Source organism: Haemorhous mexicanus, chromosome 5 (genome assembly GCF_027477595.1).
Source record: "Haemorhous mexicanus isolate bHaeMex1 chromosome 5, bHaeMex1.pri, whole genome shotgun sequence".
Taxonomy (NCBI): Eukaryota; Metazoa; Chordata; class Aves; order Passeriformes; family Fringillidae; genus Haemorhous; species Haemorhous mexicanus.
This window is the reverse complement of record NC_082345.1, coordinates 75,534,573-75,555,865: the sequence shown is the minus strand read 5'-3', so window position 1 is coordinate 75,555,865 and position 21,293 is coordinate 75,534,573. Positions and strand designations below refer to the sequence as shown.

General features: G+C 64.4%; 2 protein-coding genes across 10 annotated transcripts; one reads left to right on the top strand and one right to left on the bottom strand.

Annotated features, from left to right (window-relative positions):
* Nucleotides 1-1,057: 1,057 nt before the first annotated feature.
* Nucleotides 1,058-15,154, bottom strand: CHKB (choline kinase beta). Its single transcript, XM_059847642.1, has 11 exons — nucleotides 14,962-15,154; nucleotides 12,373-12,481; nucleotides 10,356-10,469; nucleotides 10,154-10,287; nucleotides 7,472-7,576; nucleotides 6,765-6,823; nucleotides 6,591-6,675; nucleotides 4,419-4,527; nucleotides 2,664-2,770; nucleotides 2,063-2,144; nucleotides 1,058-1,555 (listed from the first exon to the last, which is right to left on the bottom strand). Exons 1-11 carry the CDS (start codon nucleotides 15,111-15,113, stop codon nucleotides 1,499-1,501), a joined length of 1,113 nt encoding a protein of 370 aa, XP_059703625.1. The 5' UTR covers nucleotides 15,114-15,154; the 3' UTR covers nucleotides 1,058-1,498.
* Nucleotides 15,155-15,251: 97 nt separating this feature from the next.
* On the top strand, nucleotides 15,252-17,757 carry LOC132327940 (uncharacterized). 9 transcript variants are annotated; one of them, XM_059847651.1, is made up of 6 exons: nucleotides 15,261-15,373; nucleotides 15,458-15,490; nucleotides 15,575-15,661; nucleotides 15,746-15,847; nucleotides 16,669-16,794; nucleotides 16,873-17,164. In XM_059847651.1, the coding sequence occupies exons 1-6, from the start codon at nucleotides 15,269-15,271 to the stop codon at nucleotides 17,056-17,058; spliced, it is 639 nt and encodes a 212-aa protein (XP_059703634.1). In that variant the 5' UTR covers nucleotides 15,261-15,268; the 3' UTR covers nucleotides 17,059-17,164. The 9 variants fall into 9 exon arrangements, 8 of the variants coding, with proteins under 8 accessions (XP_059703626.1, XP_059703634.1, XP_059703632.1 ...); XR_009486657.1 differs by adding an exon at nucleotides 17,171-17,757 and having other exon boundaries at nucleotides 15,261-15,661; nucleotides 16,873-17,129; XM_059847649.1 differs by lacking the exon at nucleotides 15,458-15,490 and having other exon boundaries at nucleotides 15,491-15,661.
* The last annotated feature ends 3,536 nt before the right edge of the window (nucleotides 17,758-21,293 follow it).

The window sequence follows — 21,293 nt, the reverse complement described above, 5'->3', positions numbered from 1 at the left end:
CAGTGTCCGGCATCAGGGACAGGGACAGCGGCTCTGCCACGGGGTTCGGGGCTCCGGGTGTCCGTGCCCGGGGCAGTGGCTGCTGTCCCTGTCCCTCTGCCCCGCCTGTCACCTGCCCCGTGCCCTGCCTGTCACCTGCTCCGTGCCCTGCCTGGCACCTGGTTGTCACCTGCCCGACCTCTGGCCCCTGTCCCGCTTGTCACCTGCCCGTCACCCCGAGTGTCACCCTCCCTGTCCCCGGTCCATTCCCTGCCCTCTGTCCCGGCTGTCACCTGCCTGTCCCCCGCCCCCACCCTGAGGGGACACGGGGAGGGGTCTCCAGCACCCGGGACCCCCACCCCAAAGAGCCCCCGCCCCCCCCATGTCACCCCCCGTGTCTCTTGTCCCCCCCTGCCCCTCCCCCCCCGCCCGACGGCGATTGGGGGGTCCCGGGGGGGCGGATTTGGGGAGGGGGCAGAAGGAGCGGTCGGGAATTTGGGGGGCGGGATTTGGGAAGGAGGGATTTGAGGGGTGGGATTTAGGGCGGGGATTTGCGGAGACGGGGGGATTTGAGAGGGTGGGATTTGCGAAGGGGGGATTTGGGGAAGGGGGAATTTGAAGGGGCGGGATTTAGGGTGGGATTTGGGAAGGGGGAATTTGAAGGGGCGGGATTTAGGGCGGGGTTTAGGGCGGGATTAGGGAAGGGGGAATTTGAAGGGGCGGGATTTAGGGCGGGATTAGGGAAGGGGGGATTTGAAGGAGCGGGATTTAGGGCGGGATTAGGGAAGGGGGAATTTGAAGGGGCGGGATTTAGGGTGGGATTTAGGGCGGGATTAGGGAAGGGGGAATTTGAAGGGGCGGGATTTAGGGTGGGATTTAGGGCGGGATTTGGGAAGGGGGAATTTGAAGGGGCGGGATTTAGGGCGGGATTAGGTAAAGGAGGAATTTGAAGGGGCGGGATTTAGGGCGGGATTTGGGAAGGGGGAATTTGAAGGGGCGGGATTTAGGGCGGAATTAGGTAAAGGAGGAATTTGAAGGGGCGGGATTTAGGGCGGGATTTGGGAAGGCGGACTCGAGCGCCGGCCCCAGCGCGGCTTTATTGGTCTGAGTTTTACATTCTGCTGTCGAAACGGGGGGGCCCGGGAGCCCCCCCGGCCCCAAGGAGCTGCGGGCGGGGGGCGCGGGGGGGCACTGAGGCACAAACGGGGGGGTCCCCGACCGCCCCCCGCCACACCCCAGCCCCCCCCAAACCTCCCCAAACCCCCGCTACTGGCCAGGAGTGCGGATCTGGGGTTCCCCCCAGCCCCCACCCCAAATCCCACCCTTCTGGGGGGGGGGGGCCCACCCACCTCTGCTGCCGAGTCCCGGGGTGCGGGGGGGGGGTCCCGGGGCTCAGCCCCCCCAAACCGTTGTGGTGCCCCCCAAACTGTCGGGGCCCCCCCAAACCGTTACAACCCCCCCCCAACCGTCCCAACGCCCCCCCCAAAGCCCGGGGGGGGGCAGGATTCGGGGGATCCCCTCAGGAGCAGCGAGCCTTGTGCTGGAAATAAGCCTGGAAACGGCTCTGGGCGTAATCCTGGGGGAAAAGGACAAAAAGGGGCAGAAAAGGGGGAAAAGGGGGCGAAAAGGGGGGAAAAAGGGGGAGGGAAAGGGGGAGGAAAAAGGGGTTAAAAAGGGGGAGGAAAAAGGGGTTAAAAAGGGGGAGGAAAAAGGGGTTAAAAAGGGGGGAAGAGAAGGGGTTAAAAAGGGGGCGAAAAGGGGTCAAAAATGGGGAGGAAAAAGGGGGAGGAAAAAGGGGGAGGAAAAAGGGGGAGGAAAAAGGGGAAAGGGGAGAAAGAGGGAGGAAAGGGCGGGGAAGGAGGGGAAAGGGGGGAAAAAAGGGGATATAAGGGAGAAAATGGGAGAAAAATTGGGAAAAAGGGGGTGGAAATGGGGGGGAAATAGGGAAAAGAGGAAAGAAAGGGGAAAGGGGAAAACACCGGGGAGAAATGGGGGAAAGGGAGGGGAAGGGGGATGAGAGGTGTGTCGAGGGGGTTGTGGAGCCCCCACAGCCCCGAGGGGCACAGCGGCCCCCAAAGCTCACCAGGTACCCGAAGTGGATGGTGGAGATCTTGGCCTGCACCACGGACCAGAGCCCCCAGAAGAAGTGTGAGGCCAGGGTGAAACTGGGGGGAAAAGGGGGTTGAGACCCCCAAACCCCCCCCCGGGTACCCCAAAAACACCCACAGGAGGGGGGCGTGGGGCAGGAGGGTTCTCGTGGGTACAGAGACCCCAAATTGGGGGCACAGAGACCCCAAAAGTGGCACAGAGACCCCAACAGTGGCACAGAGACCCCAAATACAGGTACAGAGACCCCAAAAGTGGAACAGAGCCCCAAACAGAGGGACAAAGCCCCCCAAAAATCCCACTGAGGACCCCAAAAGTGGCACAGACATCCCAAAGTGGCACAGAGACCCCAAAGACCCCCAAAAAAACCACACGGAGGACCCCAAAAGTGGCACAGAGGGACCCCCATGGTGGCACAGAGACCCCAAAGGAGGGCATAGAAACCCCAAACCTTGGCAAAAAGGACCCCAAAAGCGGCACGGAGGCATAAAGACTCCCCAAAATCACACAGACTCCCCCCAAAGCGGCACAGACAGCCCCAAACAGAGGTACAAAGCCCCCGCAGGCCCCGCCGGTACCGCTCGATCTCCCGCAGCATCTCCTCCTCCAGGCGCGCCTGCTCCTGCGGCGGGGCCCGCCCGGGGCCGCCCGAGAGCGCCGACAGGTAGTGCCGGATGAAATGGAGCTGGGGAGGGGCACGGGCTGGGACAGGGGCCGGGACCCCAAAGGGACACCCCAGGGACACCCCCGGCCCCAAGGGACACCCCAGGGACACCACCGACCCCAAGGGACACCCCAGGGACACCACCGACCCCAAGGGACACCCCAAGGGACACCCCAGGGACACCCCCGGCCCCAAGGGACACCCCAAGGGACACCCCAGGGACACCACCGACCCCAAGGGACACCCCAAGGGACACCCCCGGCCCCAAGGGACACCCCAGGGACACCACCGACCCCAAGGGACACCCCAGGGACACCCCAAGGGACATCCCAGGGACACCCCCGGCCCCAAGGGACACCCCAGGGACACCACCGACCCCAAGGGACACCCCAGGGACACTCCAAGGGACACCCCAGGGACACCTCCGGCCCCAAGGGACACCCCCAGCCCCAAGGGACACCCCAGGGACACCCCAAGGGACACCCCAAGGGACACCACCGACCCCAAGGGACACCCCAGGGACACCCCAAGGGACACCCCAAGGGACACCACCGACCCCAAGGGACACCCCAGGGACACCACCGACCCCAAGGAACACCCCAAGGGACACCCCAGGGACACCCCCGGCCCCAAGGGACACCCCAGGGACACCCCCGGCCCCAAGGGACCCCCCCAAGGGACACCCCAGGGACACCCCCGGCCCCAAGGGACCCCCCCAAGGGACACCCCAGGGACACCCCCGGCCCCAAGGGACCCCCCCAAGGGACACCCCAAGGGACACCCCCGGCCCGAAGGGACCCCCCCCAAGGCATCGACCCCCCGGCCCCAGGGACACCACAGGGGACCCCTCGACCCCAAAGAACCTCCCCGACCCCAAGGGACCTCCCCGACCCCAAGGGACCTCCCCGACCCCAAAGAACCGCCCCGACCCCAAAGAACCGCCCCGACCCCAAGAGACCTCCCCGACCCCAAGAGACCTCCCCGACCCCAAGGGACCTCCCCGACCCCAAGGGACCTCCCTGACCCCAAGGGACCTCCCCGACCCCAAGGGATCCCCGAGCACTCGGACAGGTAGTGCCGGATGAAATGGAGCTGGGGAGGGGCACGGGCTGGGACAGGGGCCGGGACACCAAAGGGACACCCCAGGGACACCCCCGGCCCCAAGGGACACCCCAGGGACACCCCCGGCCCCAAGGGACCCCCCCAAGGCACCGACCCCCCGGCCCCAGGGACACCACAGGGGACCCCTCGACCCCAAAGAACCTCCCTGACCCCAAGGGACCTCCCCGACCCCAAGGGACCTCCCCGACCCCAAAGAACCTCCCTGACCCCAAGGGACCTCCCCGACCCCAAGGGACCTCCCCGACCCCAAGAACCTCCCCGACCCCAAGGGATCCCCGAGCACTCGGACAGGTAGTGCCGGATGAAATGGAGCTGGGGGGGGTGGGGTGGGGCTGGGAGTGGGGCCGGGACTCCGGAGGGACCCCAAAGGGAGCCCCTGGCCCCAAGGGACACCCTCAGCCCCAAGGGACCCCTCCAAGGGACTCATCCTCCCCAAAGGGACCCCTCCCTGTCCCCAGGGCACCCCTCCAAGGGACCCCTGCCCAGCCCCAAGGGACCCCAAAGGGCCCCCCAAAGGGCCCCCCAAAGGGCCCCCAGCCCCCCGGACCTGCTGCTGGCGGCTGGGGTAGTGCTCGGGGTGTGCCTGGAAGCAGGGCCAGCCCTCGTGGCTGTAGCTGTAAACCCACTCGCAGAAGTGATTGCCCAGGTCAAAGCCCCTGCAACGGGGGGGTCACACAGCACCGACCCCACTGTGAGCCCAAACCCACCCAGGGATCAGCACCGACCCCACTGTGACCCCAAACCCACCCAGGGATCAGCACCGACCCCACTGTGAGCCCAAACCCACCGGGGGATCAGCACTGACCCCACTGCCACCCCAAACCCACCCGGGGATCAGCACCGACCCCACTGTGAGCCCAAACCCACCCGGGGATCAGCACCGACCCCACTGTGAGCCCAAACCCACCCAGGGATCAGCACCGACCCCACTGCCACCCCAAACCCACTGGGGGATCAGCACCGACCCCACTGTGAGCCCAAACCCACCCAAGGATCAGCACCGACCCCACTGTGAGCCCAAACCCAACCAGGGATCAGCACTGACCCCACTGTGAGCCCAAACCCACACAGGGATCAGCACCGACCCCACTGTGAGCCCAAACCCACCCAGAGATCAGCACCGACCCCACTGTGAGCCCAAACCCACCCAGGGATCAGCACTGACCCCACTGCCACCCCAAACCCACCCAGGGATCAGCACCGACCCCACTGCCACCCCAAACCCACCCAGGGATCAGCACCGACCCCACTGCCACCCCAAACCCCCTGGGGATCAGCACTGACCCCACTGTGACCCCAAACCCACCCAGGGATCAGCACTGACCCCACTGCCACCCCAAACCCACTGGGGGATCAGCACTGACCCCACTGTGAGCCCAAACCCACTGGGGGATCAGCACTGACCCCACTGCCACCCCAAACCCACTGGGGGATCAGCACTGACCCCACTGTGAGCCCAAACCCACTGGGGGATCAGCACTGACCCCACTGCCACCCCAAACCCACCCGGGGATCAGCACTGACCCCACTGCCACCCCAAACCCACCCGGGGATCAGCACCGACCCCACTGCCACCCCAAACCCACCCGGGGATCAGCACTGACCCCACTGCCACCCCAAACCCACCCGGGGATCAGCACCGACCCCACTGTGAGCCCAAACCCACACAGGGATCAGCACCAGCCCCACTGTGAGCCCAAACCCACCCAAGGATCAGCACTGACCCCACTGTGAGCCCAAACCCACCCAGGGATCAGCACCGGCCCCACTGCCACCCCAAACCCACTGGGGGATCAGCACTGACCCCACTGCCACCCCAAACCCACCCGGGGATCAGCACCGACCCCACTGTGAGCCCAAACCCACACAGGGATCAGCACTGACCCCACTGTGAGCCCAAACCCACCCGGGGATCAGCACCGGCCCCACTGCCACCCCAAACCCACCGGGGGATCAGCACTGACCCCACTGCCACCCCAAACCCACCCGGGGATCAGCACTGACCCCACTGCCACCCCAAACCCACTGGGGATCAGCACTGACCCCACTGTGACCCCAAACCCACCCGGGGATCAGCACTGACCCCACTGTGAGCCCAAACCCACCGGGGATCAGCACTGACCCCACTGTGAGCCCAAACCCACCCAGGGATCAGCACTGACCCCACTGTGACCCCAAACCCACCGGGGATCAGCACTGACCCCACTGTGAGCTCAAATCCAGTGGGAGCCTGGAGAGGGAACCCCAAACCCCACTGGGGGCCTGCAGAGGGGATGAAAGCCCCAAACCCCACTGGGGGCCTGCAGAGGGGATGAAAGCCCTAAATCCCACTGGGATCATGGAGTGGGGACAGGGCGACCCCATATCCCACCGGGGCCATGGAGCAGAGAGGTGAAACCCCAAATCCCATCAGGACCATGGAATATGAGTGCGAAGCCCCCAAATCCCAGTGGGGTCCTGGAGTGTGGGGAACCCCGCAGCGACCCCAAATGCTCTAGGGACCCCCAATCCCCACAAGGACCTCCAAAAGCTCCCAGGGACCCCCTAAAATCTCCCTAAAAAAAGAGCAGGGACTCAGGAAGGGGAAGCCCCTAAATCCCACCATGGAACACGAGCAGGAAGCCCCTAAATCCCAGTGGGATCCTGGAGCGTGAGGGACCCCCAGGGACCCCCCCAAGCCCCCAGGGACCCCCAAAGCCCCCAGGGCCCCCCAGCCCACCGGTAGTTGTAGCTGCTGTACTCGAAGTCGATGAGCATGAGCCGGTCCGAGGAGGCCTCGCGCCCCGCCAGGAGCAGGATGTTCCCTGCGGGGTGGGGTTTGGGTTTTGGGGGATTTGTGGGGTTTTGGGGGGTTTGGGGGGTTTGGGGGACAGGGCCACCCCGTGGCACTCACCCTCCTGCACGTCGTTGTGGCAGAAGACCACCGGGGACGGGGTGGCCTCCAGCAGGTCCCTGAGGGGTGAGAGGGGCTCAGAGGGGACACGGGGAGGGGACAGGGGGACAGCCCGGGGACATGGGGGCATCCCTGGATGTGGGGACATGGGGTACACACCAGGGGTATGGGGACATGAGGGACAGCCCAAGGACGTGGGGGGATGCAGGGTATGGGGACATGGGGGCACAGGGACTTGGGGGACAAGGGGGACACCTGGCATACAAGGACATTGGGGACACAGGGTGCAGGGAAATGGGGACATGAGGACACCAGGGACAGGGAGATGGTCCAAGGAAATGGGGACATGGGGACATGGGGATACAGGGGACACAGGGACACTGGGGACATGGCAGAGGCAGGGATATGGGACACAGGGGACATGGGGACATGTGGGACACAGAGAACCAAAAGGCACGGGTGACACCAGGATATAGAGGTGGCACGGATACAGGGGACACCAGGGACATCCTGAGGACATGGGGGACACAGGTGACACCAGGGACAGGAGGGACACAGTGGGGGACCTGAGATAGAGGGGACACAGGGGACAGAGGGGAGGACAGAACCACGGACACCCCGGCCCCGCAGGATCCCTGCTCTGGGGACACTGCGGGGCCGGGCGGGGACAGGGGACAGCGGAGGGACACCCAGGGGGTGGCAGTGACCTGAGGCTCCTCATCTCCTGCTCCAGGTTGTAGCCCCGGAGCTGCTCCAGCTGCTGCAGCTGCGCCGGCTCCGAGAACGTCAGCTCCGAGATCTGCTGCAGGTACCTGGGGACACGGGGACAGTGGGGACACCAGGGACAGTGTGGGGACAGCACGGGGACACCGAGGACAGAGCCCCCAGAGCTCCCCGCCCAGCCCCGGCCACCCCAGGGCCACCCTCAGGCCACCCCGTGTCCCCTCTGCGTCCCACGGGACCCTCTGGAAGCAGCCAGGAAACCCCCAGGGTCTGGACCTGCTGGGATTTGGGGTTCCCACTCCCTGATCCCAATGGGGTTTGGGGTCCCCATTCCCTGATCCCAATGGGGTTTGGGGTTCCCACTCCCGGATCCCAATGGGGTTTGGGGTCCCCACTCCCGGATCCCAATGGGGTTTGGGGTCCCCACTCCCGGATCCCAATGGGGTTTGGGGTCCCCACTCCCGGATCCCAATGGGGTTTGGGGTTCCCACTCCCTGATCCCAATGGGGTTTGGGGTTCCCATTCCCTGATCCCAATGGGGTTTGGGGTCCCCACTCCCGGGTCCCAGTGGGGTTTGGGGTCCCCACTCCCTGATCCCAGTGGGGTTTGGGGTACCCCCTCCCTGATCCCAATGGGGTTTGGGGTCCCCACTCCCTGATCCCAATGGGGTTTGGGGTTCCCATTCCCGGATCCCAGTGGGGTTTGGGGTCCCCACTCCCTGATCCCAATGGGGTTTGGGGTCCCCACTCCCTGATCCCAGTGGGGTTTGGGGTCCCCACTCCCGGATCCCAATGGGGTTTGGGGTTCCCACTCCCTGATCCCAATGGGGTTTGGGGTCCCCACTCCCGGGTCCCAATGGGGTTTGGGGTTCCCACTCCCTGATCCCAATGGGGTTTGGGGTCCCCACTCCCGGATCCCAATGGGGTTTGGGGTCCCCACTCCCTGATCCCAATGGGGTTTGGGGTCCCCACTCCCTGATCCCAATGGGGTTTGGGGTCCCCACTTCCTGATCCCAATGGGATTTGGGGTCCCCACTCCCGGATCCCTATGGGATTTGGGGTTCCCACTCCCTGATCCCAATGGGGTTTGGGGTTCCCACTCCCTGATCCCAATGGGGTTTGGGGAACACCCTCACAAGCTCACGATCCTGCTGGGATTTGGAGCTCTCCCACTCCATTCTGTCTTCCCAATGGGATTTTGGGGCCCCCATTCCCTGCTACTAGTGGGATTTGGGTCCCCACTCCCTGCTCCCAGTAGGATTTTGGGTCCCCACACCTGCTCCTGGTAAGATTTGGGTCCTCACTCCGTGATTCCAGTGGGATTTGGGTCCCCACTCCCTGCTCCCAGGGGGACTGGAGCTGTCCCACCGCACTCTCTGTAGGATTTGTGCCCCCACTTCCCACTCCAAGTAGGACTTTGGTCCCCGTTCCCAGTAGGAATTTGGGTCCCCTCACCCCATTCCCCGTTCCAAGTGGGATTGTGATCCCCCCCACCCCGTTCCCAGTGGGGTTTGGGTCCCCTCACCCCATTCCCTGTTCCCAGTGGGATTTTGTGTTCCCCCCTCCCCGTTCCCAGTGGGATCAGGTCCCCTCACCCCATTTCCCATTCCAAGTGGGATTTTGTGATCCCCCTGCCTGTTCCCAGTGGGATCAGGTCCCCTCACCCCATTTCCCATTCCCAGTGGGATTTGGGTCCCCCCTCCCCATTCCCAGTGGGATCAGGTCCCCTCACCCCATTTCCCATTCCCAGTGGGATTTGGGTCCCCCCTGCCCGTTCCCAGTGCGATCAGGTCCCCTCACCCCATTCCCTGTTCCCAGTGGGATTTTGGTTCCCCCTCCCCATTCCCAGTGGGATTTGGGTCCCCCCTGCCCGTTCCCAGTGGGATCAGGTCCCCTCACCCCATTTCCCATTCCAAGTGCAATTTTGTGATCCCCCTCCCCGTTCACAGTGGGATCAGGTCCCCTCACCCCATTCCCTGTTCCCAGTGGGATTTTGGTTCCCCCTCCCCATTCCCAGTGGGATTTGGGTCCCCCCTGCTCGTTCCCAGTGCGATCAGGTCCCCTCACCCCATTTCCCATTCCAAGTGCTATTTTGTGATCCCCCTCCCCGTTCACAGTGGGATCAGGTCCCCTCACCCCATTTCCCATTCCCAGTGGGATTTGGGTCCCCCCTGCCCGTTCCCAGTGGGGTTTGGGTCCCCTCACCCCATTTCCCATTCCCAGTGGGATTTTGTGTTCCCCCCTCCCCGTTCCCAGTGGGATCAGGTCCCCTCACCTCATTTCCCATTCCCAGTGGGATTTGGGTCCCTCGTTCCCAGTGGGATCAGGTCCCCTCACCCCATTCCAAGTTCCCAGTGGGATTTGGGTCCCCCCTGCCCGTTCCCAGTGGGATCAGGCCCCCTCACCCCATTTCCCGTTCCCAGTGGGATTTTGTGTTCCCCCCTCCCTGTTCCCAGTGGGATCAGGTCCCCTCACCCCATTTCCCATTCCCAGTGGGATTTGGGTCCCTCGTTCCCAGTGGGATCAGGTCCCCTCACCCCATTTCCCATTCCCAGTGGGATTTGGGTCCCCCCTGCCCGTTCCCAGTGGGATCATGTCCCCTCACCCCATTTCCCATTCCCAGTGGGATTTGGGTCCCTCGTTCCCAGTGGGATCAGGTCCCCTCACCCCTCCATGGTCCCGAAGAGCCACTTGGGCTCCTTGTTGAAGGGCATGGCCATGCCGTGGAAGCGCGCCATGGTGACGGCGATCTCGGCCGACACGCGCGGGTCCCGCAGCTCCTCGGTGCGCAGCCGCCGGCTCTGGGGGGGCACGGGGGGTTGGGGGTGCCCGGGGGGGCACGGGGGGCTCGGGGAGTCCCCGATCCTACCGGCAGGTACTGCTCCAGGCGGCCCTGCGGGAACACGCCGAAGAGGCGCGGCCCCAGCGCGCGCTCGGCCAGGATGGCGAACATGACGCTCTCCAGCACCAGCGAGTCCACGCCCTGCAACGGGGGGTCAGGGGCGCCCCAAAACGGGACCCCAAATTGGGACACCGACACGGGACACCAAATGGGGATCCCCAAAAACGGGACCTCAAATTGGGACACCAGAAAACACAGGACACCAAATGGGGATCCCCAAAAACGGGACCCCAGATTGGGACACCAAACAGGGATCCTCAAAAACGGGACCCCAAATTGGGACACCGACACGGGACACCAAACGGGGATCCCCAAAAACGGGACCCCAGATTGGGACACCAGAAAACACAGGACACCAAATGGGGATCCCCAAAACGGGACCCCAAATTGGGACACTGACATGGGACACCAAACCGGGATCCCCAAAAACAGGACCTCAAATTGGGACACCAAACAGGGTTCCCCAAAAATGGGACCCCAAATTGGGACACCGACACGGGACACCAAATGGGGATCCCCAAAAACGGGACCCCAAATTGGGACACCGACACGGGACACCAAATGGGGATCCCCAAAAGCGGGACCCCAGATTGGGACACCAAACAGGGATCCCCAAAAATGGGACCCCAAACTGGGACACCAAAATGGGATCCCCAAAAACGGGACCCCAAATTGGACACCGACATGGGACACCAAATTGGGATCCCCAAAAACGGGGATCCCCAAAAACGGGACCCCAAATTGGGACACCGACATGGGACACCAAACGGGGATCCCCAAAAACAGGACCTCAAATTGGGACACCAAACAGGGATCCCCAAAAACGGGAGCCCAAATTGGGACACCGACACGGGACACCAAACGGGGATCCCCAAAAACAGGACCTCAAATTGGGACACCAAACAGGGATCCCCAAAAACGGGACCCCAAATTGGGACACAAAAACCACGGGACACCAAAATGGGATCCCCAAAAACGGGACCCCAAATTGGGACAGAAAAAACACGGGACACTAAAATGGGATCCCCAAAAATGGGACCCCAAATCAGGCCACCAGAAAACACAGGACACCAAAATGGGATCCCCAAAAATGGGACCCAAATCAGGCCACCAGAAAACACAGGACACCAAACGCAGATTCCAAAAAATGGGACCACAAATCAAGACACAAAAAACATGGGACACCAAACAGGGATCCCCAAAAACGGGACCCCAAATAGGAAATCCAAAATGGGACCACAAAAAATGGGACCCAAAAACGGGACCCCGAAACTGGGACCGCAAAAACGGGATCCCCAAATCGGGACACCAAATAGGGATCCCCAAATCGGGACTCCAAAGAGGGGCCCCAAATATGGGACTCCAGAAAGGGACCCCAAAACAGCACCCCCAAAACGGGACCCCAAAACCAAGACCCCCAAACTGGAACTCCAACACCAGCACCCCAAAAACGGGCCCCCAACCCTGCACCCCCAATTCTGGCACCCCAAACAATGGTACCCCCAAAACGGGACCCCAAAACCCAGCACCCCAAGGAGCCTCAGAACCCCAAACCCCAAAGAGAGGGCACCTGAAAACCCTAATCCCAGGGGGTCCCTTGGGGTTCCCACGGGGTTTGGGTCTGGGGGGGTTCCCTTGGAGTTTGGGGTGTCACTGTCCCCTCACCTGCAGGATGGCCCCAACACCCCCCAGCCCAGGGGGAAGGCACCCAAAAACCCTAATCCCAGGGGGTCCCGGGGTTCCCTGGGGTCCCCACGGGGTGTGGCTGTCCCCTCACCTGCAGGATGGCCCTGGAACCCCCAACCCAGCAGCCCCACCCCAGCCGGATCCCCGATCCCGGGGGTTCCCTGGGGTCCCCACGGGGTGTGGCTGTCCCCTCACCTGCAGGATGGCCCTGGAACCCCCAACCCAGCACCCCCACCCCAGCCGGATCCCCGATCCCGGGGTTCCCTGGGGTCCCCACGGGGTGTGGCTGTCCCCTCACCTGCAGGATGGCCCCATAGACGCGCAGCAGCACCTGCCGGGGCTCGTCCCCCACGCTCTGCACGTGCTCGGGCAGCGCGCACTTGTACAGCAGGTTACTGAGCCCCCCGCTGTGGGACAGGGACAGTGGGGACATCAGGGACATCAGGGGGACACTGACCCACCCCGGGCAGTGCACACCTGTACAGCAGGTTACTGAGCCCCCCGCTGTGGGACAGGGACAGTGGGGACATCAGGGACATCAGGGGACACTGACACACCCTGGGCAGTGCACACCTGTACAGCAGGTTACTGAGCCCCCCGCTGTGGGACAGGGACAGTGGGGACATCAGGGGGACACTGACCCACCCCGGGCAGTGCACACCTGTACAGCAGGTTACTGAGCCCCCCGCTGTGGGACAGGGACAGTGGGGACATCAGGGGGACACTGACCCACCCCGGGCAGTGCACACCTGTACAGCAGGTTACTGAGCCCCCCGCTGTGGGACAGGGACATCGGGGACATCAGGGACATCAGGGGACACTGACACACCCCGGGCAGTGCACACCTGTACAGCAGGTTACTGAGCCCCCCGCTGTGGGACAGGGACATCAGGGACATGAGGGGACACTGACCCACCCCGGGCAGTGCACACCTGTACAGCAGGTTACTGAGCCCCCCGCTGTGGGACAGGGACATCAGGGACATCAGGGGGACACTCGGGGGACACTGACACACCTCGGGCAGTGCACACCTGTACAGCAGGTTACTGAGCCCCCCGCTGTGGGACAGGGACAGTGGGGACATCAGGGACATCAGGGGGACACTGACCCACCCCGGGCAGTGCACACCTGTACAGCAGGTTACTGAGCCCCCCGCTGTGGGACAGGGACATCAGGGACATCAGGGACATCAGGGGACACTGACACACCCCGGGCAGTGCACACCTGTACAGCAGGTTACTGAGCCCCCCGCTGTGGGACAGGGACATCAGGGACATCAGGGACATCAGGGGACACTGACCCACCCCGGGCAGTGCACACCTGTACAGCAGGTTACTGAGCCCCCCGCTGTGGGACAGGGACAGTGGGGACATCAGGGACATGAGGGGACACTGACACACCCCGGGCAGTGCACACCTGTACAGCAGGTTACTGAGCCCCCCGCTGTGGGACAGGGACAGTGGGGACATCAGGGACATGAGGGGACACTGACACACCCCGGGCAGTGCACACCTGTACAGCAGGTTACTGAGCCCCCCGCTGTGGGACAGGGACAGTGGGGACATCAGGGGGACACTGACACACCCCGGGCAGTGCACACCTGTACAGGAGGTTACTGAGCCCCCCGCTGTGGGACAGGGACAGTGGGGACATCAGGGACATGAGGGGACACTGACCCACCCCGGGCAGTGCACACCTGTACAGCAGGTTACTGAGCCCCCCGCTGTGGGGCATGTCCCCTCCATCGGGGACATGAGGGGACACTGGGGGGACGCTGACCCACCGTGGGCAGCGCGCACCTGTACAGGAGTTCCCGAGCCCCCACTGCGGGATTCGGGGGGTCAGGGGGCACCGGGAACCAGGGGGACACAGGGGACACCGAGGTGGCACCGGGAACCGGGGGAGAAGGGGAGACACCGAAGTGGCACTGGGAATTGCGGGGGACATGGGGGGACAGCCACACCCCTGCCGGGATGTGCTGGGCACCTGGCAGGAGAGGGGGACACTGGGGACAGTGGATGGGGACACTGGGAGAGGGACACTAGGGACAGTGGATGGGGACACTGGGAGAGGGACAGGGACACTGGGGACAGTGGATGGGGACACTGGGACAGGGACACTGGGGACAGTGGATGGGGACACTGGGAGAGGGACAGGGACACCAGTCGGTGGGGACAGCCGGGGGTAAATGCGGGACAGGGATGCTGGTCTGGGGGGTGACTGGGTGGGGACACTGGCACACGGCCCAGGGGGCAGCTGGGGACACTGGGGGACAGGGACATTGCTTCAGGGTGGAGCAGCTGGGGACACTGGGAGGGGAAGGGACTGGGGGACAGGTCTGGGGACACTGTGAGGGGACTGGGACACAGGTCTGGGGACACTGTGAGGGGACAGGGACACCGCTCCGGGGGATAACCGGGGCCATTGGGAGGGACGCTGGGAGAGGGACCGGGACAAGGGTCGGGGAAGGGACCGGGACACTGGTCCGGAGGGGCACTGGGCTACTGGTCACGGGGGCAACTAGGGGACACCGGGGACAGCGACAACGCTCCGAGGGCACCCGGGGCCACTGGGAGGGGACAGGGACACCGCTCTGGGACAACCGGGGCCGCTGTGAGGGGACAGGGACACCGCTCCAGGGGACAACCGGGGCCGCTGTGAGGGGACAGGGACACCGCTCCAGGGGACAACCGGGGCCGCTGTGAGGGGACAGGGACACAGCTGCAGGAGACAACCGGGGCCGCTGTGAGGGGACAGGGACACCGCTCCAGGGGACAACCGGGGCCGCTGTGAGGGGACGCTGTGAGGGACGCTTCCCTAAACCCCGGGACGAGACCACCGCGGAGAGGGCGGGGGGGGGACGCCTCTCGCCCGTTCCGCTTCCTACCCGATGGGCCAGATGCCGAACTCGTCCGGGCCGATGAGCTTCCAGGACCCGGCCAGAAACTCGCGGCACCAGGCGTAGGCCTGCAGGCGGGTGGCAGCGGGGACGTCGCCGTCCTCGCTGCCGCTGCCCCGGCCCCCCGCCGCCGCCGCCATGGTCGCCCCTGCCCCGTCCAGCTCGGCCAGGGCGGGAGCCGGACAGTCTCTAACCAATAACAACGCGATTCTCTGATTGACGACTTAACAGACCAATAGAAAGACGTCTCGGGGAGGTGGCGCGTGCGCGGCAGCCAATGGGCGTGCTCGGCGGGATGCGGCGGAACGTGGAGGTGAAGGCGCGGCTGAGGGCGCGGGAGGAAGCGCTGAGGGCGGCCCTCAGACTGCGGGGGCTGGGCCCGGTGGGCCAGGTGTGCCCGGTGTGCCCCGGGGCCGGGCAGAGACCGCCCCAGGTGTGCCCCGGGGCCGGGCCGGGCACAGGTGAGGGGCAGGAACCGCCCCAGGTGTGCCCCGGGGCCGGGCAGGGACCGCCCCAGGTGTGCCCCGGGGCCGGGCAGGGACCGCCCCAGGTGTGCCCCGGGGCCGGGCCGGGCACAGGTGAGGGGCAGGAACCGCCCCAGGTGTGCCCCGGGGCCGGGCAGGTGCTGCTCCAGACCGACACGTTCTTCCGGGTGCCGCGGGGGCGGCTCAAGCTGCGCCGGACACAGGTGAAGGGTGGCTGGAGAGGCTTGGCCCTGGCCCTGTGCTCACCTGTCCCGTGCTCACCTGTCCCCACCTGTGGCTGTCCCCAGGATGGCCGGGGGGAGCTGATTTTCTACGAGCGCCCCGACAGTGCCGGCCCCAAACTGTCCAGGTTCAGCATCACCCCCACGGCCGACCCCGAGGGGCTGCAGGTGAGCGGGGCTGGGGGCGACCTGGGGCCCCTGTGCCACCTTGTCACCCCTGTGCCACCCCTGTCACCCGCTGTGCCACCCCTGTCACCCCCTGTGCCCGCAGGTGGTGCTGTCCCAGTCCCTGGGCTCTGTGGGGTCCCTGTCACCCCTGTCACCCCTGTCCCCGTGTCCCCAGGCGGTGCTGTCCCAGTCCCTGGGCTCTGTGGGATCCCTGTCACCCCTGTCAGCCCTGTCCCCGTGTCCCCAGGCGGTGCTGTCCCAGTCCCTGGGCTCTGTGGGGTCCCTGTCACCCGCTGTCACCCCTGTCCCCCTGTCCCCAGGTGGTGCTGTCCCAGTCCCTGGGCTCTGTGGGGTCCCTGTCACCCCTGTCACCCCGTCACCCCCTGTCAGCCCTGTCCCCGTGTCCCCAGGCGGTGCTGTCCCAGTCCCTGGGCTCTGTGGGACCCCTGTCACCCCCTGTCACCCCCTGTCAGCCCTGTCCCCGTGTCCCCAGGCGGTGCTGTCCCAGTCCCTGGGCTCTGTGGGGTCCCTGTCACCCCTGTCACCCCCTGTCAGCCCTGTCCCCGTGTCCCCAGGCGGTGCTGTCCCAATCCCTGGGCTCTGTGGGGTCCCTGTCACCCTTGTCACCCCTGTCACCCGCTGTCAGCCCTGTCCCCGTGTCCCCAGGCGGTGCTGTCCCAGTCCCTGGGCTCTGTGGGGTCCCTGTCACCCGCTGGCAGCCCTGTCCCCGTGTCCCCAGGCAGTGCTGTCCCAGTCCCTGGGCTCTGTGGGGTCCCTGTCACCCCTGTCACCCCCTGTCAGCCCTGTCCCCGTGTCCCCAGGCGGTGCTGTCCCAGTCCCTGGGCGTGCTGGGCACGGTGAGGAAGGAGCGGCTCCTGTTCCTGCTGGGCCAGACCCGGCTGCACCTGGACCGGGTGCAGGGGCTCGGGGACTTCCTGGAGCTGGAGGTGAGGGGACACGGGGGGTGGCACCCTGGGTGGCCCCGGGTGGCCCTGAGTGGCCCTGGGTGACAGCGGGTGGCCCAGGTGGTGCTGCGGCCGGAGCAGAGCGAGGAGGACGGGCAGCGCCTGGCGCGGGAGCTGCTGCGGGAATTGGGGATCGGGGAGCAGGACCTCATCTCTGGGGCCTACCTGGATCTGCTGCTGGCACAGGGGGACAACGGGGACACCCCCCTGAGCCAGCCCCCGGCCGGCCACGGACAGCAGGGCTGAGGGCACGGGGACCTGGTGGCTGTGCCCACCCCATAAACACCCTGTGCCCACCCTATGGACACCCTGTGCCCCTAAGGACACCCTGTGCCCACCCTATGGACACCCTGTGCCCACCCTATGGACACCCTGTGCCTTGTCCCACCCCATAAACACCCTGTGCCCCCTATGGACACCCTGTCCCACCCCATGGACACCCTGTGCCCCCATGGACACCCTGTGCCCCTAAGGACACCCTGTGCCTTGTCCCATCCCATAAATACCCTGTGCCCACCCCATGGACACCCTGTCCCATCCCGTAAACACCCTGTGCCCCCATGGACACCCTGTCCCATCCCATAAACACCCTGTGCCCCCATGGACACCCTGTCCCATCCCATAAACACCCTATGCCCCCATGGAGACCCTAAACCCCTCCACAGACACCCTGTACGCTGTCCTACCCCATAAACACCCTGTGCCCACCCCACAGACACCCCCAGCCCCATAATGCCCCCCAGAAACCCCACACCCACCCCACAGACACCCCCAGCCCCATAATGCCCCCCAGAAACCCCACACCCACCCCACAGACAGCCCCAGCCCTGTCCCACCCCACAGACAGCCCCAACCCCAAAGCCCCCCTCGAAACCCCACCCTGTCCCCCCATGGCCACCCTGTCCCCTGCCCGTGGTCACCAATAAACTCCGGGCCCGCCCCGTGTCCGTGTCCAGCTGTGCCTGTTCCTGGTGGTCCCCTCAGGCCACCCGGGGCCCCCCTGTCCCCCCCCGTGTGACATTCCCGGGCTCAGGGGTGGCAGCGATGCCCGGCCCCGATCCCGGATTATGTCCGGAGCCTCGGGAAGTGCCGGGGGGGCTGGGGGTGACAGATGGGTGACGGGGGGGGTGGCATCTGTGCCAGCTGCTGCTGCTGCCACCCCGGCCTGCCCGGGGGGGGAACTGAGGCTGGAAAATCCCCTGGGATCCAGCGGGGCAAGGCCACCCCTCTGTGTCCCCAAGTGTCACATCTGCGGGGCTGCAAACCCCTGCGGGGATGGTGATCCCAAACCTTTTCCGGGAGTTTTCCCAAATTTCCCAAAGGTGGCCCTGGCGAGGCCCCATCTGGAATCCTGGAGAGCCTTGGAGGGGCTGGAATTGGACCAGGGAAGGGAGCAGGGCTGGGAAGGGCTGGAAAACTCCAGAGGGGTTTGGGATTTGGGCTGGAAAACTCCAGAGGGATTTGGGATTTGAGCTGGAAAACTCCAGAGGGATTTGGGGTTTGGGCTGGAAAACTCCAGAGAGATTTGGGATTTGGGCTGGAAAACTCCAGAGGGGTTTGGGGTTTGGGCTGGAAAACTCCAGAGGGGTTTGGGGTTTGGGCTGGAAAACTCCAGAGGGATTTGGGAAAGGTCTGGAAAACTCCAGAGGGGTTTGGGGTTTGGGCTGGAAAACTCCAGAGGGGTTTGGGATTTGGGCTGGAAAACTCCAGAGGGGTTTGGGGTTTGGGCTGGAAAACTCCAGAGGGGTTTGGGGTTTGGGCTGGAAAACTCTGGAGGGGTTTGGGATTTGGGCTGGAAAATTCCAGAGGGGTTTGGGATTTGGGCTGGAAAACTCCAGAGAGGTTTGGGATTTGGGCTGGAAAACTCCGGGGGGGTTTGGGATTTGGGCTGGAAAACTCCGGGGGGATTTGGGATTTGGGCTCAGCCTGGAGCAGAGGTGGCTCCCGGGCTCCTTCGGGATGGGCTCTGGCTCATCCTGGGATTCTCAGGGAAGCTTCTGGAAGCCCTGGGCCAGCCCCGGGGCTCCCTCATTCCCAAGGGATTTCCCTTTGCTTCCCAGATTTCCATGGGGCCTGGGCTGGGCTCGGGGCTGGGCCGTGCCAGGCGCTCCTGGATCTGGGATTTCCCGGCTTTGGCTTTTCCTCTTCCAAAGGGAAATTCCTTTGTTTTGGTGGGATCTCAGCTCCAGCCGCTCCAGCTGCTGCTCCGGGAGCCGATGTTCCGTGTTGGGGTGGGAAGTGGCGGGGGTTGGATGGAGGAGAGGGGCTGGGATTTGGGGATGTGGGAATGAGGAGACCCTGTGGCTCCATGGGAAGGACTCGGCTGGAAGTGAGAGGGAAAGGGGAAAACTTGGGATAAGGAGGGGGGGAAGGATTGAAGGGATGGATTTTCCTCAGGCTGGATTGTCCCAGCGGGAATTTCTCCCGTTTTTCAGATCTCGCAGGTCCGGGTGGATCCTCAGGATCCATTCCAGGAGCTGAAGGTTTGGGATTGACCCGGGGTGGAATTCATGGATGCTGGGAATGGAAACACTTGGAAAACCTCCTGGGCGGTGCCCGTGGGATCTCCTGGATCCTGGGGGATCCTCGGGATGGGCTGGGAGGGCCTTCCAAGCCAAACCACAGCAGGATTGGGGAATTGTGGAATCCTTGCCCATGGAATGCCGGCAGTGCCTCGGGAAGGGCCCCCGAGCCCCCCCGGGCTGGGCAGGGGCTGCCAGGGATGGGAGCAGGGAGAGCCCGGGAAAAGCGGGATGTGCCCCGGGCTGGGGGCCAGGGCAGCTCTGCTGGGATCGGGGCAGGGATCGGGAATGTCCTTCTGGCCCTGCCCAGCTCCTGCCGGGAGCCAGCGGGGATCGGGATCTGCTCCAGGGAATGAGCCCCGGGAAAAGAGGGAGCGGCCGCAGCCTGGGCCAGGGCAGGCTCAGCTCCCAGATTTGGGATCGTTTTCCATGGAAAGGGGTCAGGCCTTGGCAGGGGCCAGAGGAATCCCAGAACATCTGGAGCAGGATCCCAAAGGAACATTGAGCCCAGCTTATCCGTGGAAATCCTTTGAAGTCCCTTAAAGCCACAGTTCCCACTGGGAGTTTGGGAATCCCTGGGCTTGGGAAGATCCTGCTCGGTTTTTAGGGAATGTTTTCCCCATGGAATGGGGGTCAAACACCTTGGGGGGAGCTGCTGGAACCCCAAATCCCAGCTGGGGCAGGGCCATGTCCCAAAACCCCAAAGGAACAAAGATGGGAATGGGAATGTTGGGGTGGAAATGTGGAATGGGAATGTTGGGGTGAAGAAAGGAATGGGAAAGTGGGGTGAAAAGTGGGAATGTTGGGATGAAGATGGGAAAGTTGGGATGGAAACTGGGAGTGATGGGATGGATGGGAATGTTGGAGTGAAAACTGGGAATGGGAATGTTGGGATTGAGATGGGAATGGGAATATTGGGGTGAAGATGGGAGTGGGAAGGGGGTAAAAACTGGGAATTTTGGGTTGGAAACTGGGAATGGGGATGTTGGGATGGATGGATGGATGGATGGATGGATGGATGGATGGATGGATGGATGGAGGGATGGATGGATGGATGGATGATGGATGATGGATGGATGGTGGATGGAGGGATGGATGGATGGATGGATGGTGGATGGATGGATGGATGGATGGATGGATGGATGGATGGATGGATGGGTGGATGGATGGAGGGATGGATGGATGGATGGATGGATGGATGGATGGATGGATGATGGATGGATGGATGATGGATGGATGGATGGGAATGTTGGGAGGGTTTGGAATGGGGATGTTGGGATGGATGGGAATTTCAGGAAGGGATCACAGGCAGGAGTGGGTCATGGCGGGGGGGAGGGGGTTGGGGTGCCCTGGGTGTCCCCTGGGCCCTGCGGTGGCACCAAAATGGCTTTGGCCTTGCTTGGGGACATGGGAGACACTGAGGGAATTGGGGACACAGGGGTGGCACTGACGGAATGGGGGACACTGAGAAACCCCACATCCCACGGGTGGCAGTGCGGGGGTCCCATTGCCCGCCCCCCAAACTGGGACCGTCCCTGGTGTCCCCTCCCCGCTCCCTGGCTGTCCCCTGCGGCCACCAGCGGCGGCCGCTGTCCGGTCCCGGTGTCAGCACCAGGGACAGCTCCGCTCGCGGGCCCTGCGCGGCTCCCGGCGCCGCTCAGCGACCCTACAGAGCGTCCCTGTCCTGCGCCCCGTAGGGCCCGATCCCCTATAGAGCCCTGATCCCCTATAGAGCCCTGATCCCCTTAGAGACCCCCGACCCCCTATAGACCCCTGACCCCCTGTGCTCTGCTCCCAGCCCCCACACGGCTCCTGTCCCCTCTTACCCACCCCATGGACCCCCGGAGCTCCTTATGGATCCCTCAGCGCCCCTACAGAGCTTCGGGATCCCCTATAGACCCCCGATCCCCTCTAGCCCTTCTGCCCCCCGTACGACCCCTGTCCCCCCCCCCTCGCGCG

Bases quoted from the DNA above. Each gene is read 5' to 3' on its own strand.
- CHKB (XM_059847642.1), bottom strand. From the start codon at position 15,113: ATGGCGGCGGCGGCGGGGGGCCGGGGCAGCGGCAGCGAGGACGGCGAC. The intron at 7,577-10,153 runs GTGAGGGGACCT...CCGTGTCCCCAG, and splicing joins CTCTTCGGGACCATGGAGGG to GTACCTGCAGCAGATCTCGG. The intron at 4,528-6,590 runs GTGGGCTGGGGG...CCCCCGTTGCAG, and splicing joins TACAGCAGCTACAACTACCG to GGGCTTTGACCTGGGCAATC.
- LOC132327940 (XM_059847643.1), top strand. From the start codon at position 15,269: ATGCGGCGGAACGTGGAGGTGAAGGCGCGGCTGAGGGCGCGGGAGGAA. The intron at 15,662-15,745 runs GTGAAGGGTGGC...GGCTGTCCCCAG, and splicing joins TCAAGCTGCGCCGGACACAG to GATGGCCGGGGGGAGCTGAT. The intron at 15,848-16,668 runs GTGAGCGGGGCT...CCGTGTCCCCAG, and splicing joins CCGACCCCGAGGGGCTGCAG to GCGGTGCTGTCCCAGTCCCT.